The sequence below is a fragment of the Crocuta crocuta genome, unplaced genomic scaffold (genome assembly GCF_008692635.1).
Source record: "Crocuta crocuta isolate KB4526 unplaced genomic scaffold, BGI_CrCroc_1.0 scaffold122, whole genome shotgun sequence".
Classification (NCBI taxonomy): domain Eukaryota; kingdom Metazoa; phylum Chordata; class Mammalia; order Carnivora; family Hyaenidae; genus Crocuta; species Crocuta crocuta.
Window position 1 is genome coordinate 454,666 of NW_027528839.1, and position 17,900 is coordinate 472,565.

Here is a 17,900-nt window from a genome sequence, read left to right on the forward strand (position 1 = left end):
AATAATATTTTATATGCCCTAATATATTCAATATATTATCATTTCAACATATAATCAATATATTTTTAAGCAATCTCTACACCCAAAGTGGGGCTTAAACTTACAACCCTGAGATCAAGATTCCCATGTTCTACTGACTGAGCCAGCCAGGTACCCCAATAATATCAGTGTAAACATATTGCTGAGGGGGCTTCTGGGTGGCTTAGTCAGCTGAGCTAACTCTTGATTTTGGCTCATATCATGATCTCATGGTTTGTGGTATCGAATGCTTGGGATTCTCTCTCTCTGCCCCTCCTCTGGACACATATGTGCGCTCTCACTCTCTCTCTCTCTCTCTCAAAATAAATAAAGAAACATTAAAGAAATGTTGATGAGATTATTCACATTCTTTTTCTCACACTAAGTCTTTGATATCTGGCATGTGTTTAATGCTTAGAGTATATCCCAATTTAACTAGCTACATTCAAGTGCTCAACAGTGACCTGTGCCTGGTGGCTACCATATTGCAACAGTGTATTATTAGACAGTTTAATAGAACTAACAAAGACTATGTAGCAAATGTCTCAATTAAGCTGGTGCTAAGACTCACTGTATCTTGGAAATTATAATTCTGTTTATCCTTTCTCCCCCTCAATTCCTTTTGTTTGTTTTAGCTGCTTCATATTAAAGATGTTCTTTTAACAGAACATCGTTCTTTGCCCAGAGCACCAAGAATTTTAGAAATATCCATAATAGAGTGTTTCATTGCTCTAATTCTTCAGTTGACTTACAACTTAAATTAAACAAATCAGTCTGAATATTCTTTTTCTTCTCCCTTTGTCAGTCTTAAAACTCTTGATTATGAAATAATTTAGCAATATGTCCTCAAAAACCTTGGATAAATGACACTTAGTAGTTTGGAAATGAAACTACATTTTTCATGTTCCCCTGTCTGCATATGTGTATCTCCAGCATTTAATGTCTGACGTAAACTTGCTGGATTTTTGGTCTTCACTGTATGCTAAAGAACGCAGTATGAAAGGGAGCCTACTTCTAGAGAAAACACGCCAAGGACATTGTGTTCCATCTTTACAATGAAATGCAGATTTCCCATTAAAAGGCGAATCCATCATTTCAAAAGGTTGAATAGGATGGTGCATTAAAAAAAATCCAGCTGCTTAAATTTAGGGCATTGAAAAACATCCAATAAAAAATTGTTCCCTGAGTTTCAAGCATTTTCATTTGATTATGTATTGGATAGCTTTTCATTCAATCCGTGATCTTGCCTGTTAGAATTCTATCCTAACATAGTCTGACAAGTGTTTCAAACAGACTCAACTATGATACTTGAGTAACTTAAATTATGTATTTTGCTACTTAGAATATACTTGTGTTTGCTAATATATTATTAATTTTGGTACAAGAAATATTGGAATTTTCTTACAGTGCTTTTTCATGTTTATTCTTAGACTTCTCTCACTTCCTTTTAGTTTCTTTTATGTTTTTTTTATCTTCTTTGAACACATGACATTGTCTGCCGGGATGGACATTTTGTTCTCCAAAGAGTTTCCTTCAGCTGATTCAGTCATCTCTGCCTTACTATTCTGATGTGTTCTGCCCAACTTTTCTCTAATTAATTTGAGAGTAATAAGTGGCAAAGCCAGTTCTCCTGGCAATAACTGTCTATGGAGTCTGCAGAAAACATGGCCCCCACAAGCTGGCTAGAGAGCACGTGAACACACACAGACATACACAGGCACACAGGAGCGTGCGCACGAGCGCGCACACACACACACACACACACACACACAGTTCTGCTCCACACAACAGAGCCTAGTGCTGTAAGAGCTGTAGGAACAAAAAGACTTTTGTCAAACATGTTTGTACAGCACATGTACTTTTCGACAGGAAATACAGTAATAGTTGTTTATTAAAAGTCGTGACTAAGTCTTTGTGCTTCCCTCCTCCGGAGTCTAGTCCTGCTTTTTCTTAGGACCAGCACTAGAGATATAGGCTGGAGCCATGTACACAGAGCTACTGTTGAACAAGTACTGTGCTAGAATACCACTGGTAATAGGTTTCTCTAGCTGAATGTTTGGCTCTCTCCTACTAGACTGGTCATTAGGCATTCATACATATGATAATATTGCCCCTGGGCCAATCCCTAAATATAAATGTTTCTCATAATTCTTAAGCATCCAGTATGTTCCACTAAGACCAGTTGGATCCCATTTGCAGACCTACTCCCCACCCAATATCTATTTTCTTCCTAAAGAATTGTTCATTTTAGAAGACAATTTATTCTAGTTAATATCAGTCTACTTGTAATGGGTTCTTTTTTTATCTAAGAGCTCAACAATTCAATGGAGTCAATTTTTTATGGACCCACATTTTATTCTAGACCCAAATGAAGGAAATACTTTGCTGTGCTTTATCTAGTTTATAGGGGTATTTCATACTGGGGTCCTGTGCTTCCAGTCCCTGCCAGCATTGGCTATCAAAACTGCTTAGACTGCAAATAAAATATGAAATGAAATCCATCTGGCATTTCTCATTGAATTAGGACCAGAACATTTTTGCTAAATATTAACAGATGGCTAAATTCTTAATATCAAACTAACATTTTAAAACATCTAAGGGGACCCACATGAGGAAGAAAGGATGGAGGACCATGTGTTCTCTCTATCGCTGAGCTCTTCCTTCCTCCACACTTTTCCTCCCCTCATCCTTCTGACCCATGTGTTGAGAATCATTGGGATCTTTTTTTCTCAGATAGCTTTTATTCCTTGGTAGCTGGTATCAAAATAGTGTATGATGGTATCACAATATTGTAATCAAATGTTGGACAACTCAGGTGACGAGTTGCCATTGGCAGGCTTCAAGATCTTTATTAAAGCCAATTCTCTCTCCCTCCCTTTCTCTCTCAATAGGAAAAAGAAAAGAAGTATATGCTTCCCTTGGACAACCTGAAAGTTCGGGATGTGGAAAAGAGCTTTATGTCTAGCAAGCACATCTTTGCACTTTTTAATACAGAACAAAGGTAAGAAAATGAAGCAGCTTCTGTCTTCAGATTTTTTTTTTACTTGAATCTCTATGTGATCTAGACATCATGTTTACAAGAGTTCCTTTGGACCCATCTGGAAACTTGTTAACTCTTTAGTTTTCCTTTTATTTTGCATATTTAGGTTTCACCATAGGTTATGGGTTCAGAAGATTAAAACTTAGAAGAAAGATCTTCAAGTATTCCCTGTTCTTCCAGCAGGCACCCAAATCATGCTGCTTTCATTCTTAAAGTACATTTTATTATTTTAAAGTCTTCCTTGTCCTGAGCTTAGTGCATACATACTTACAAATTACTCAATTATAATTTTTGATAATATCTGTCCAGCATGGATGGATATTACTCAAGACCTTCTTATAAATATGTTAGGAGGACATTTTTGCATTGGTGAGTAGAATGATTTAATTAATGTGAATACAGACAATTAGTACTTCATAGTTTTTCAAAGCACTATACATGTTCGTTGATTTTTTTAAATGGCTCTGAGCTAGCTGTCAGTACAGAGCCCAATGCGGGGCTCGAACCCATGAACCTTGAGATCATGACCTGAGCCGAAGTCGGACGCTTAACCGACTGAGCCACCTAGACACCCCTGTTCATTGATTTTTTAAACACTTTCTCACGAGGTAGAAAGATAGAGTAGAGTAGATACCATTTCATCAATTAGAACTGTAGCTCAGAGAGGTTAACTGACTTTCTTAAGATCATAAAATCAGTACATGAGAAAGCTTAAAACTGAATCAGGACTACTGTGTCTAAGTCCACCTTTCCTTCCAGCTGTGTCTTGTTGTTGTTTGTTTTTTACTGCCACTCACCTACAACATCAAAACTTAATTCGGGTCTGACTATCATGGAGTGCCGTAGTTACTTACTGAAGTTAGGCAGAAAAATTAAATAAACAAATGGAAAGGGCGCAGAGGATGGAATCAGGGAATGGAAAAGGGCTACAATGAGACAAAGATAACAAGGAGATTTTTCCAAATGGAAACATTATAGGAAAAAGATAATTAATTTCTATGAGTCAGTTATTAAGAGACTAAGTCATTAGGTGGCAGGGTCTAATTTTAACCTCTCTCTTCAGGCCTTTTATCTCTATTTAGCAATGAATGAATTTCCTTGATTGGGTTCAATGACTGGCCCAGGGTCAATCACACAGTAAATTAAAATAGCAAAAGAAGCTTTCTTCCTACATTCCCAGTCAGTTGCTCAGAGTGACTCATTATACAAAAATACCTAGAAAAACCACAAGAGCTAGTCCTCTAAAGAACCAAGGGGAAAGAAAATTGAATATAACTCCCCTACCAAACACAGAGATGGGAGTTCTTAAAGACTTAGTATTAATTGGGAGTAGCTTACGAAAAAACAAAACAAAACAAAAAAAAAAAAAAAAAAACCACTGTGATGATAAAGCATAAAAAGATTTCCTGGAGAGAACAGTAGGGTGTCCTCATACTAGGGCCAAACTTAGTACTGTTTACATACTTTCCTCAAGGCAGTGGGTAGCTGGGAGGTCCTAAAGGGATCTTTACAGAAGTGAGAAGTGCTCAGCCTTCTTGCTAGATTCAGGGTCAAAGTGTAGCTACTACATAGGAGGGCAGTTGGAGTTCTTTATCAACCTGGAAAGTTCAGGTTACAAAAGGGCTTGGTACAAAATTTTTTAAAGATCAGACAATGATAGAGTATCTTTTTTTATATGAAATACAACTTGTATTTTAAAGAGACACCAAAATAAGATAACTCTGGACCTTTAAAATTCTAGGAATTCTGGAACCCTAGGGTTCTCAGAAGGTATTGAATTCTTTCTTCAACCACTTCTCAGAGACCTCTGTGAGTACAAGGATGTCCCACCTACAGGCATATTTGCCATTGTCTTATCGCCTAAATCTTGATTATTTTCAATTATTTTTGAACTGTCCAGGACCTCCAGTACAATGTTGAATACAATTGGGCTTCCTTGGTGTGTTTCAGAATTTAAGGAAAAATGGGGTGCCTGAGTGGCTCAGTTGGTTGAGCATCTGACTTCGGATCAGCTCATGATCTCATGGTTCGTGGGTTGAAGCCCTGTGTTGGGCTCTGTGCTGACAGCTCAGATACTGGAGCCTATCTTCGGATTCTGTGTCTCCCTCTTTCTCTGCCCCTCCCCTGCTCATGCTGTCTCTCTCTCTCTCTCAAAAATAAATAAAACATTAAAAATTTTTAAAAAAGAATTTAAGGAAAATTATTTCATAATTTTATAATTAAGTACTTTTTTTTTGCTTTTTTATTTTTTTTTATTTTTTTACAAATAGTTTATTGTCAAATTAGTTTCCACATAACACTCAGTGCTCATCTCCATAAGTNGTCTTGATGACGACAGCTTTGTAGTAGAGGCTAAAGTCTGGGATGGTGATACCTCCCGTTTTGGTTTTATTTTTCAGTATTACTTTGGCTATTCGGGGTCTTTTGTGGTTCCTAAGCGAGTTCCTTCTATCCTGACTTTCTCAAGGGTCTTTATTAAGAGGGGTGCTGTATTTTGCCAAATGCCTTTTCTGCATCTATCAACAGGATCATATGGTTTTTATCTTTTCTTTTGTTGATGTGATGTATCACATTGATTGTTTTGCAAGCATTGAATCATCTCTGTAACCCAGGAATGAATCCCACTTGATCATGGTGGATAATTCTTTTTATGTCCTGTTGCATTTGATTTGCAAGTGTTGATGGTGAGGATTTTTGCATCCATATTCATCAAGGATATTAGCCTATAGTTCTCTTTTTTTGCTGGGTCTCTGCCTGGCTTGGGAATCAGAGTAATGCTGGCTTCATAGACTGAGTCTGGAAGTTTTCCTTCCATTTCTATTTTTTGGAATAGCTTGAGAAGAATGGGTATTAGCTCTGATTTAAATGTATGGTAGAATTCCCCAGTGAAGCCATCTGGCCCAGGGCTCTTATTTGCTGGGAGATTTTTGATAACTGATTCAATTTCTTCACTACTTATGGGTCTGTTCAGATTTTCTATCTCTTCCTGTGTGAATTTTGGTAGTGTGTGTGTTTAGGAATTTGTCCATTTCTTCTAAGTTGTCCAGTTTGTTGGCATATAATTTTTCGTAGTATTCCCTGATAATTGCTTGTATTTCTGAGGGATTGGTTGTAGTAAATCCATTTTCGTTCATATTTTGTCTACTTAGATGCTCTCTCTATTCTTTTTGAGAAGCCTGGCTAAAGGTTTATCAATTTTGTTCTTTTTTTTTTTCTTTCAAAAAACCAACTCTTGGTTTTTGATCTGTTCACCTGTTTTTTTTTAATTCTATATTGTTTATTTCTGCCCTAATATTTATTATTTCTTTTCTTTTACTGGGTTTGGGGTGCTCTTGTTGTTCTCCTTCTAGTTCCTTTAGGTGTGCTGTTAAATTTTTTATTTGCGCTTTATCTAGTTTCTTGAAATAGGCCTGGAGTACAGTGTACTTTCTTCTTGGGACTGCCTTTGCCACATCCCATAGAGTTTGGATTGTTGTATTTTCATTTTCATTTGTTTCCATATATTTTAAATTTCTTCTCTAATTGCCTCATTTGCCCTCTTCATTCTTTAGTAGAGTGTTCTTTAACCTCCATGTTTTTGGAGGTTTTCCAGACTTCTTCATGTGGTTGATTTCAAGTTTCATAGCATTGTGATCTGAAAATGTGCATGGGATGACCTCAATTACTTTATATTTATTGAGGGATGCATTAGGACCCAGTATGTGATCTATCTTAGGGAATTTCCATGTGCAGTTGAGAATAATGTGAATTCCATGGCCTCAGGATGTAGAGTTCTAAATATATCTGTCAAATCCATCTGGTCCAATATGTCATTCAAGTCCATTATTTCTTTATTGATTTTCTGTCTAGTTGATCTAACCATTGCTGTAAGTGGAGTATTAAAATCCCCTGCTATTAGCACATTCTTAGCCATAAGATTGTTTCTGTTTGTGATTGTTTTATGTATTTGAGTGCTCCCATATTTGGTGCATAGACATTTATAATTGTTAGCTCTTCCTGATGGATAGACTTGTAATTATTATATAATGCCCTTCTTTATCCCTTGTTACTGCCTTTACTTTAAAGTCCAGGTCGTCCGATATAAGTATGGCTACTCCAGCTTTCTTTTGACTTCCAGTAGCATGATAGATATTTCTCCATCCCCTTACTTTCAATTTGAAGGTGTCCTCAGGTCTAAAATGAGTCTCTTATAGACAGCAAATGGATGGATTTTGTTTTGTTATCCATTCTGCTACCCTATGTCTTTTGATTGGGCATTTAGTCCATTTACATTCAGTGTTATTATTTAAAAATATAGGTTTAGAGTCATTGTGTTCTCTGTAGAATTCATGATTGTGGTGGTGTCTCTGGTACCTTGTATTCCTTGAAACATTTCCCTCATATAATCCCCCTTAGGATTTCTTGTAGGGCTGGTTTAGTGGTGATGAATTCTTTCAATTTTTGTTTATTTGGGAAGACTTTTATCTCTCCTATTCTGAATGACAGGCTTGCTGGATAGAGGATTCTTGGCTGCATATTTTTTCTGTTCTTCACATTGAAGATTTCCTGCCATTCTTTTCTGGCCTGCCAAGTTTCAGTAGATAGGTCTGTAACTTCTCTGATAGGTCTCCCTTTGTATGTTAGGGCCCTTTTATCCCTACCTGCTTTCAGAATTCTCTCTTTGTCCTTATATTTTGCTAGTTTCACAATGATATGTCATGCAGAAGATCGATTCTAATTACATCTGAGAGGACTTCTCTGTGCGTCTTGGATTTCAATGTCTCTCTCCTTCCCCAGATTGAGGAAGTTCTCTGCTATAATTTGTTCAAGTACTCCTTCAGCGCCTTTCCCTCTCTCTTCCTCACCTGGAATTCCTGTGACTGGGATATTGTTCCATTTGATTGTATCACTCAGCTGTCGAACTCTCCTTTCATGTTCCCGGATCAGTTTATCTCTCTTTTTCTTGGTTTCCTCTTTTTCTATAATTGTGTCTTCTAATTCACCTGTTCTCCTCTCTGCCTTTTCAATCCGTGCATTGGATGCCTCCATTTTATTATGCACCTCATTTATAGCATTTTTTAATTCATCACAACTATTTTTAAGCTCCATACTCTTTGTAGCAATAGCTTCTCTGATGTCTTCCATGCCTTTTTCAAGCCTGGCGATTAATTTTATGACTATTGTTCTAAATTCTTTTTCAGTTATGTTGCTTATATCTGTATTGAGCAGTTCTTTATCTGTCATTTCTTCCTGGAATTCTTTAGAGGAGAGTTCTTCTGTTTCATCATTTTGGCTAGCTTTCTGTCTCTTGTTAGTTTTAAAAGCTTGTTATATGCTCTGCACCTGCGAGTACTGCTATATTAAAGAAGGCTCATTGAGTGTCCAGGGCCTGTACATTCAGGAAGTGTTCTTTTAATGGTGTCATTTGGTCTCTCTTGTTGAGACTTTGATTATTTTATTTCCCTACTCATAGTGGTATTTGGGACTCTCCACCATGTGTACTTTGGCTTGTTTCTTTAGGTAGCCCTGGAAATGAAATGAGACAGACAAACACTAGGGAACAAAGGCACGCAAACACAGAGACAAATCCAAGAAACAAGCAAACCAAAAAGGAAAAAGTAGAAAAAAAAAAAAAAGAAAAGAAAAAAGAAAAAACCCAAAAGACAAAGGAAAGTCTAAAAGCATAAAACCAGAATACCCAGCTACAAATAAATAGCAGGGTGTATTCAGTGCTGATGGAAGAGCATATACAAAGAGAGAAATGACAGGGGCGGGGAGAAAGTGAAATTGGACAATGACCAGGCAGAGAGACTAAGTAGCTTAATTCAGAGAAAGAGGAGAATATGTAGGAGGTGAGGAGAAAGAAATGAAGATCATGTTACTCAGAGAAACTATATAGTCTGATTACTCCAAAGAGAGAGAGAAAGGAAGGTAGCAGTCTAGGTGTAGAATATACCTCTAGAGAATGGATTAAATGTGACTGTATAAGCAAACCAATGACCAGAGTGCCCAGTCCAGCAGAGTGGAGGGATATGAATGAGACAAGGGAAAATACATCTGAGTAGAAAGAATTGATCTAGAATTGATCATGGCATTGCAGCCATGTTGGTCTTGCCTGGGCTCCGGTAAAAAAAAAAAAAAAGCAGCTCTCTAGCAGGTATGGGTATGGTTTGGTGTAGGCAAGTCCTGGCCTCCACTGCATTTTGTGGGTCACTCCCTGAGGTCCCGCCTAGCAGTTGTGGGGAGAAATATGGCAGCACCCCAGTCCCTTCTCGAACCAAGTGTTCCAAATCACTCTTTTGGGTCCAATCTCCCTGTGCCACAGGCGTAGCCAATGTGGGCCGGGTTCTATGTCCCAAGCCCCGCCTCATTTCCAGGTCTTAGTCCTTGAACTTTACTGATACTAGTCGAAATATAATCCCGCAGGCCAGGCACTTCCCAGCTGGGGATCGAGCCAGGCGAGCAGTGAACTTTCTCCTGGCGCCACCTGGGACTGGGGCACCCAGCCCAAAGTCAGCACCACAGCTAGAAATAGGATCACTCTCCGTCTCCAGTTGAAGTTTTTCTCTTCTCCAGGGACAGTTCTATGAGAAGTTGCAGCTGCTCTTTCTCTTCCCCTCGACTCTCTGTGGCTCTCCGCAAAGGGGGTTCCCTCCCCACCCTGCATGTCTCCAGGTCGGCCCATTTTTATCTTCCCCAGTTCGCACTCATGCACCTGTGAGGTTGTTTTCTTAGTGGACTCTGTCTCTATTCTTCCCAGACTCCTGGCTTCACATCTTCTCTGTTTGAGAGATAGGGGAGAGTGAAATGTATGGAGCTTCCTACTTCTCTGCCATCTTGCCTTCCTCCCTGAATATATATACATTTATTTATTCCTAACTTGTTAATTTAGATGCGTAGCTCATCAATTTTTATCCTTTCTTTTTCTTATATACACATATAAGTCCATAGATTTTCCTCTAGGTAGTCTTTAGCTGCTTACCACAAATTTTGAGGTGTAATATTTTTTATTACCTTTAAGTTCTGTTTTTTTCAATCTTCTGTTTCTTCTTTATGATTTCTTTTCGGAATCATTTAGAAGTGTGTTTACATTTTATAGTACAGGAGCTTTTATTAGTTTGATGTTGTGGTTGATTTCTAACTCAATTGTATTGTGGCCAGAGAATACAGTTTAGCACAAGGTGAATTTTCACATAGTCCGTGTGTGCTTGAGAAGAGTGTATTGATTTGGGAGTGTGAGGTTCCATGAAAGTCCATTGGATTATGCTTGTTAATTGTATTATTCAATCTCTATAGTTACTGTCTTTTAAAATATTAATTAATTCAAAGACTCAGCAAGTTTATATTAGGTAGCCGTTATGTTACAGACACTGTTCTATGTACTTAAAACACACTGCAAATAAAATAGACAAAAAAGATGATACATTGTAGATTATGTTCCATAGAGAGGTTTTGGTAGGGAGACATGAGAAGGGATTCATTGAATTTATTTGAACATCTTACTTTAGTATTTCTCTTATCCTACCTTTTCTATACTTGTTTTCCACCCTCCCCACTTTTTTCCTGACTTTTTTTTTAAGTTTATTTGTTTTGAGAGAGAGACAGAGACAGAGAGAGACAGAAAGAGAGAGAATGTGTGTGTGTGAGTGAGCGGGGAGAAGCAGAGAGAGCGAGAGCCAGAGAATCCCAAGCAGACTCCATGCTGTCAGTGCGGAGCCTGACACAGGGCTTGATCTCACAAACCATGAGATCATAACCTGAGCCAAAATCAAGAGTGAAGGCACTCAGATGACCCAAGTGCCCTCTGATTTCTTTTTCTTCAAATTCAGGTTAATTTATTTTTCTCCTTACCTACTTATTAGTTATATTCTTTATTTTAATTCTTTGTTGATACCTCATTTTTATTTAGTTTGAAGTTAGTCTTTTCTATTCTTTTTCCAAAATGACCTTGAAACTCTTTAAGTCCACTAACTCTTCTAATTTCCACATTATTGTTACCTAGTATTTGAGTTCCATCTTACTTTCTTACCACCTTTTTTGATTGCTTCACATAGGAAATGTTTGTTTCAATTTATTTACATGATTGTCAATTTCTTTGTTCACTTTTCTTCTTGCATCCTTGTGTTTGATTTTGTTTCATTCTCCCTCACACTAAAGTACACCCCTTAGATATCCCTTCAGTGGGTACCACTTGCTTGTAATTCTCAGCTAGCTGTTTATTTTCCTGGAAATGTTTTTATTTTGCTCTCATTTTTGAATAACACTTCTGTTGGATATTAAATTGTATACTGATGGTTCTTTTATCTCATAACTTTAAAGTCATTTCCCCCCTATATTCTGGCTTCAACTTTTAAGAAATCATCTATTTGTTGCTTCTTTTTATAGTTAATCTGTATTTTCTCACTGGTTGATTTCAATATTGCCTTTGGTATACTGAAGTTTCAATATGATATGTTTATATGTGTTTTGCTTTATATCTTCTGCTTGGGATTCATTGCATTTCCAAAACTGAGAATTCATAATTTTCATAAAGTTTGAAAACTGTATATCATTATCTTTTGTCTCTTCTCTGTTCCTTTTCGTTTTTCCAAGAAAATCCATTAGACATATACTAAGCCACCTTCTCCTGTTCTTTCTTATACATATATGTCTCTTTGTGCCTCATTTTGGGCCATTTCTTTAGTGCTATCTTCCAGTTCACTGATACCTTCTTCATCTGAGACCAGGCCAAAACAAACTTGTCTGCCATCTTTGCTGGTGGACAGATTTTTTTTTCTCAGTCCATCCTTTTTCTGATCTTTGGGAAGTGCTGGCTGTCACATAAATCCCAAGATCTTGTTTCCCACTTTTTTGGACTACCACAATCCAAGCCTTTTGGTTACTGAAAATGAGATAACCTAGTGTCAAAAGTGACATTTTGGTTAAAATGGCATGGTCTTTCATCACCATTACATTGTTGAAACACAAAACTATGTTTCTGACTCCCCCAAGAAGTATAGATTATGATAAAAGTGAACCTGGGAGGACAGCCTGGGAGTTCTCCGTGTTTACAAACATGAATGTTTTTATAAACCAATTAGAGAAAAGCAGCTATTGTTCTCCTATTCTCCTGTTTATTCTCTCAATAAAAAATATCTATTCTGTCCTTCACTCCAGAGTATTTATTAGGCATTTCTGCATTATTAGCTGTACGTGTCAGTATTGGTATTTTAAATGAAATGCAAGATGGATCTAGTTTTGCATGGCATTTCTAATCACCAATGAGTGTTATACAACATGCATTTTTCACTAATCTTTTTAAAAATTTTTTTAATGTTTGTTTTTGAGAGACAGAGCATGAGCAGGGGAGGGGCAGAGAGAGAGGAAGACACAGAATCCAAAGCAGGTTCCAAGTTCTGAGCTGTCAGCACAGAGCCCAACACAGGGCTTGAAGCCATGAACCATGAGATCATGGCCTGAGCCAGTCAGACGCTTAACCAACTGAGCCACCCAGTTGAGCCAGTCTTAAGACAGAAAATTTAAGAATCAGTGAAGAGGTAAAAGAAAAGGGGTGGGGTAGAGAGAAAAAGTAGCCTAGTCGAGAGAATATTATACATGAAACAAATGGGTTATAGTCTGTAAGGTAACATTTAACCAGATCTAAGATACCGTATTTCATTCTAGTACTTGAGTCCCATAAGCAGTAGTTAGCAGCATGGCAGGTGACTCTTATTGGGTCTTGGCATGAATTGATGGGGAGGAAATTGAAAAGAGTATCCCAAAGAGGAAATAGTATTAGTCAAAGCAAATGGTTGGGAAATGTTGCTTAATCTGTTGCCAGACTGTTCTGGATGAGAAGAAGCTAATTTCAAAGGCAAGATGAGCCCTAGTTTAAAAAATAAAAACATTCTTTTTTTCCCCCATGGAGTTTTTTTGAATTGGACTTTCTCATGTAAGTTTATATATTTTATGTATTTTATGTAAAGGGAAATATTTTAAATATTTTAAATATTTTATGTAAAGGGAAAACCCTGCATCTCTCAAAAGCCCATATGCATAGCATAATTCTACCAGCTATACTTAAACGATATTCTTTTCACCACTTGTGAGGTTACATTCCTATTTTTTTCTTTCTCCTGCAACATGATCTTGTAAGGAAAGTTCTATTCGTGCTTTTAGTAATTTATCCATTTCAGAGGAGATGTACAGGAGAGTTTAGAAGAACTTTTGTAAATACTTCTGTTGATTTGTATGCTGCATCTCTGTCTTCCACTACAACATTTTGGATCAGTTTATTTAGCCATTCAGCAGACCCATGGGGGCTGCATTGGCTTGGCGCTAAGAGCTCCTATGTGAACACTGGATTGTCACCAATGTAATGATAAAATGTCATGGATTTCTAGGCTTCTCTAAGACCTTAGAGATAATCTTATGTGTCCTCACCTCACAGTTGACACCCATAATGGTTAATTGCCTTCCCCATGTGACAGAACAGGTTAGTGACAGAGACAGAATTGGAACCTAGGCCAGATGTCTCCTGACCCAAGGCTCTTTCTGATACTACACTTTGATATTAACTGTGGAACAGAAATTCCACCTAATATTTTAATTGGAACTGTTCCCAAAAGAGCAGCGGTGAAGAGATTTTTAACTTCTCATGAAGGTATTTCAGTTTGTTGTTAGGTCTTACAAATTTCCATGGAATGCTTTTAGTCTCATTTGCAAAGCCCAACATAGACCTGACCAGTACCCTTGCTACAGTTCTTAAAAAACTATATTAGTCATTGCTACTTGTACCACCGCATTATTCCTAAGAGCTCATTAAGTTGCTATTTCAATTTTCCACTATAAAGTTTTAAAACAGTTATTCTGTAATTCCTAATCATCAGGTGTATAAGAATTGATACATTTAACATTTTTCTTTAAAAAGCCTTAAGTGTCCTCGTGAATTAATATGATCTTTATGAGTCTGGTGACCAGATTTTTGAGCCATTCTAAACAGTGTTTTAGTGCTTAGATTTTTATAAATGGAAGGAATTGTTACTAGTTGCAGTGACTTCAGTGCTTGAGGAGAGTGAATTTCACACCTAGCCTGGTTTAGCCTCCTAAAACTCTAGGTAAGAGTACGCACCCCCAGCCGTCCTCAGGGGCTTTCAAAAAGCATATCCTAGATGCCTGGGAAGATTGATAAATTGCAATACTTTGTTCTCACATTCATCACATCACCAAATCATTTTGAAGTCTAAGTCATGAGATTCCTAAACTTCTTTGTGGCAGGATCTAAACTAAGATTGGAATGTTCTCCCAAGTTTGTGTTCCATTTGATTCTGTTAGAAATGCCATGCTTTCTCTGGTAGAAGCATGTCTAGATAATGGCTTCACTGTGCTGCTCTTTGCTCTCCCCAAGCAGGCCTTCGCTTGTAAGGTCATGCTAAGGCCCATTTGGTCCAAGGTATTTCAGCACTGGTAAGCAGCTGAGATCTGTGACTGTCCAGGGGGTTTGTAGGGCAGCCACATGGTATTTTCTGAGCACCCCTTGGGATTGTCTAGCTCTGTTTTCTTTTAAAATAAGGCATTTTTTCCCCTTGATGCTGCTTTGTAGCTTCAATTCAGGATATGGTTTATCAACATTGCCAAGTGTTTCAATTCACCTCCTCTCCCCTTTTCCTACAGAAAGTGATTTTAGGATGTCTCACTACTCCACTTAGTCCTCAGCACATTGCCGACACTCAATAAATGTCAAATAATTCCGCACGATATCCAGTGTATGCACTTTAGGCATTCTGTAAAGAATGGCTCTTTATTCTCATTGTGGAGTGGTATATTTTTCCACTTGTTAGCTGGAAAGGAATTGGAGTCAGGTTTTCCATTTATATACCTTTATGGCTATGTTTCTATATTAAGACCTGCTTGGAGCTTAAGTTGTTTGAAAAAGTACTTAATTAAACAAATAAGCTGGGCAAAAGGTGGCACACAATGCCTTGTCGAAGAGGTCATGTCTCACTTGGCTGTGGCTGAGTGTCAAATCTATATTAAAGGGGAAGCAGTTACTCTTCTCTAAATAGGGATGGCAAAGGCTCAAATTTATTGGAAATTCACTAGAGTCAAACCATGTAGTCTTTCATAATAGGAAATGAAATATTGTTTAAGGAATACAATGCAATGAAGCTTGTCTGTGGGATATAAACCTGACACATGAAGAAGTTACTTTATTTCATTTTTACCCCACAGTTGTCAAAAGAAGGTTTCAAACATTTATTCTTGCCTCATAGAACCCTAAGTGAGAATTGTTCATCTGCTCAGTACTCTGATTCAAGAAAACTTTTCTTTGTCAGATGAAGGTTCAGTCAGTTAGTAACCAGTCTTCCAGTCCAAGCTGGCTAACAAAATGTGTGTTATCCTACCTTTCCCCATGGATTGGGGGTGGGTCATCTTTGTGTGTAGGCGTGTTTGTAATACCCTCTAACTATGAGTACCTGGTCGATTTTTTAAAAATCAGTGTGATAGTAAAAACTCTTTCTCAGTTTCAATTATCTTCCCCAGTTGATTATATTCTCTTTGTAATTTTAGGTAGGATATAAATGTGTGATTTTCCCCATACTCTATTCTTAGTATCAAAAAAAAAAATGCCACAAGATATGAGACTAACTGAAGTCTGATGCATTTAAAGCAAACTGGTATTAATCAGATGTCAGTGATATTCTGTGAGAAAACTTAAATAATGTGGTTAAGTAATGGACTATGCTAAGTCAACATTTTTAACACCTAGCACTCCTTTTTAGTTTTAGCACAATGACAAATAAGTAAATTAATTTAAATATAGTCATGTGACTGATGCTTGTCTCCACTGCTGGACTGCTTTCTATGCGAGGGAGTGATGCTGTTTGCCTTGTTCATTGCTTTATCCCCAGGGCCTAACAAGGTACCTGGTAATTATGGGAGCTGAATAACATGAGTGAATGAGTAAATGTGTGGCTATTAAGCATTTCTTTTCTGTTATATGGAGAATATATAAACAACACCAATTGCCAATAAAAAGTATTCTGTAGGTAAGCTCTAGAAGCCTAACACCTCAGATCTGGGTGGGCTGGAAATGTAAATGTAAAGGAAAACTCCTAGGGAAAATGAACACAAAAGAAATCTTTCATTTAAAAAGTAAGAACCAGGGGCGCCTGGGTGGCTCAGGTCATTAAGTGTCAGATTCTTGATTTCCACTCAGGTCATGATCTTACCCTTGTAAGATAGAGCACCATGTTGGGCTCCACACTGTCAGTTTGGGATTCTCTCTCTCTCTCTCTCTCAAAAAAACAAAACAAAACAAAACAAAACAAAAAACCCCCACAAACACACACACACACACACACACACACAAAACATAACCTGAGAATTTGCAGTTTTATACAAACTATAAATAAGTTTTGCTTAAATTTAGTAGAGCAACATTCCTTGTCATTGTACTGTAAGAAAAAAATAGAATACATGTTTTATTGTAAATTCTTTGTTTCCCATGTTACCTTTATTATTCAAAGATACCTACATTTGGCCTTCTAAATTTTTACTTCTTTAGCCTGAGCAAATTTCAGGTTTGCTGTTATATATAGAACTTTGGAAGGTAAAGGAGGTAGAGAGCCAGAAGATAGGATTTTAGTTTTCTCTTGAGAGCTTTTTGATTTTTCTTGGTTCTGCTAGAACTATTATGTTCACCTGGGTCAGACAGAGATTTGAGGACTTTTGCAGAGTTACTGATTGCAAGTTCACAGTATGACAGTAATGTTCATTTCCCACTATAAATCTAAAAAGGTAAACCCTACGCTTTCCTTGTCAAGAAGTTGAATAGAAATACGTGTTTAGCAAGTCAATAAAAGGAAACTTTATATCTTGAAAGCTGTTAAATACAAGTCTTTGAATCAGAGAACTCTGTTTTTGTGTCTGCTCTCTTCCTTTGTTCCAGTCTCTCACTGCAAAGATATTTGTTGCCATATGGTTCTGATCCTGCATATGACAATAGTTTCCCAGTTCTTGCTACTGCATCTTTTCCCTTTTTGAGTGTCTTTCTGGTTGTGAAATAGCATTGTTAGGAAATCCTAGGTACAGCAGAGGGGAGGGATGAAAATATTTTCAAAGTGGGAGTCTGGAGAGAGTTGGATTAGAGAACTAAAATTGTCTGCCCATTTGATTTGATTCACCAACTACACCAAGACAGAAATCAAATATGATTTAGTAATATTTTTGTGAACTAAGTCTGTGACAATTGATTTCACAGCTAAGATAAGTTCTCATGAAAGCCAACATAATTGCTTGGGTATGAAATGTCTGTGGCTTGAAGCAATCAATTTAAATTCTTCTCTTATTGGTTTTCAAATTAAACTCTGAAGTGAAGTAGAAGTATGATGCCCTACTTGGATGACTGTTTTTGCCTTTTCTGAGGGAGAAAAATAACAAGTTGGTGCTTTTCAGCTTTTTCAAATGTCATTAAAAGGCTTTGGAGAAATTCTTCATGCTTAAAACACCTGTGTGTAATCCATATCCATTTTTCTAGGGGAATTAGACTTTGTGCTCCCTTTGAGTATTTCAAACAAAGGGACTGATAGGATAGAATGAGCAACTTCCATTTAGTTCCTTTCTTCCTAAGGATTTAAACTAGGGTTATATTTTAAGCCATTAGTAGTGCCAGCAGGGATTTTGCTCAGCGTTTGAGGCATCATGTTCAGGAGGTTTGTGTCCAAGGGCACTCTTGATGAATGAGCCCAATACGGCTGTGTAAAGTTCAAGAACAAAAAGAAATTATGTCCTTCACAGCAAGTTTACTTTTCTTCTAGGATTTCAGAACAAATACATTGCCCGCTCCCCACCTACTTCCTGGAAGGACTATTTGCTGATGGGC

The 17,900-nt window shown here is 37.4% G+C and overlaps 1 protein-coding gene across 6 annotated transcripts in view; it reads left to right on the top strand.

Annotated features, from left to right (window-relative positions):
• Positions 1-17,900, top strand: part of DNM3 (dynamin 3) — a 584,407-nt gene that overhangs the window by 420,710 nt on the left and 145,797 nt on the right. For all 6 annotated transcript variants that reach the window (XM_077755999.1, XM_077756002.1, XM_077755998.1 and 3 more), the window contains one exon: positions 2,910-3,019. In XM_077755999.1, the coding sequence (XP_077612125.1) occupies positions 2,910-3,019 (110 nt within the window). The remainder of the gene's footprint in view (positions 1-2,909; positions 3,020-17,900) is intronic.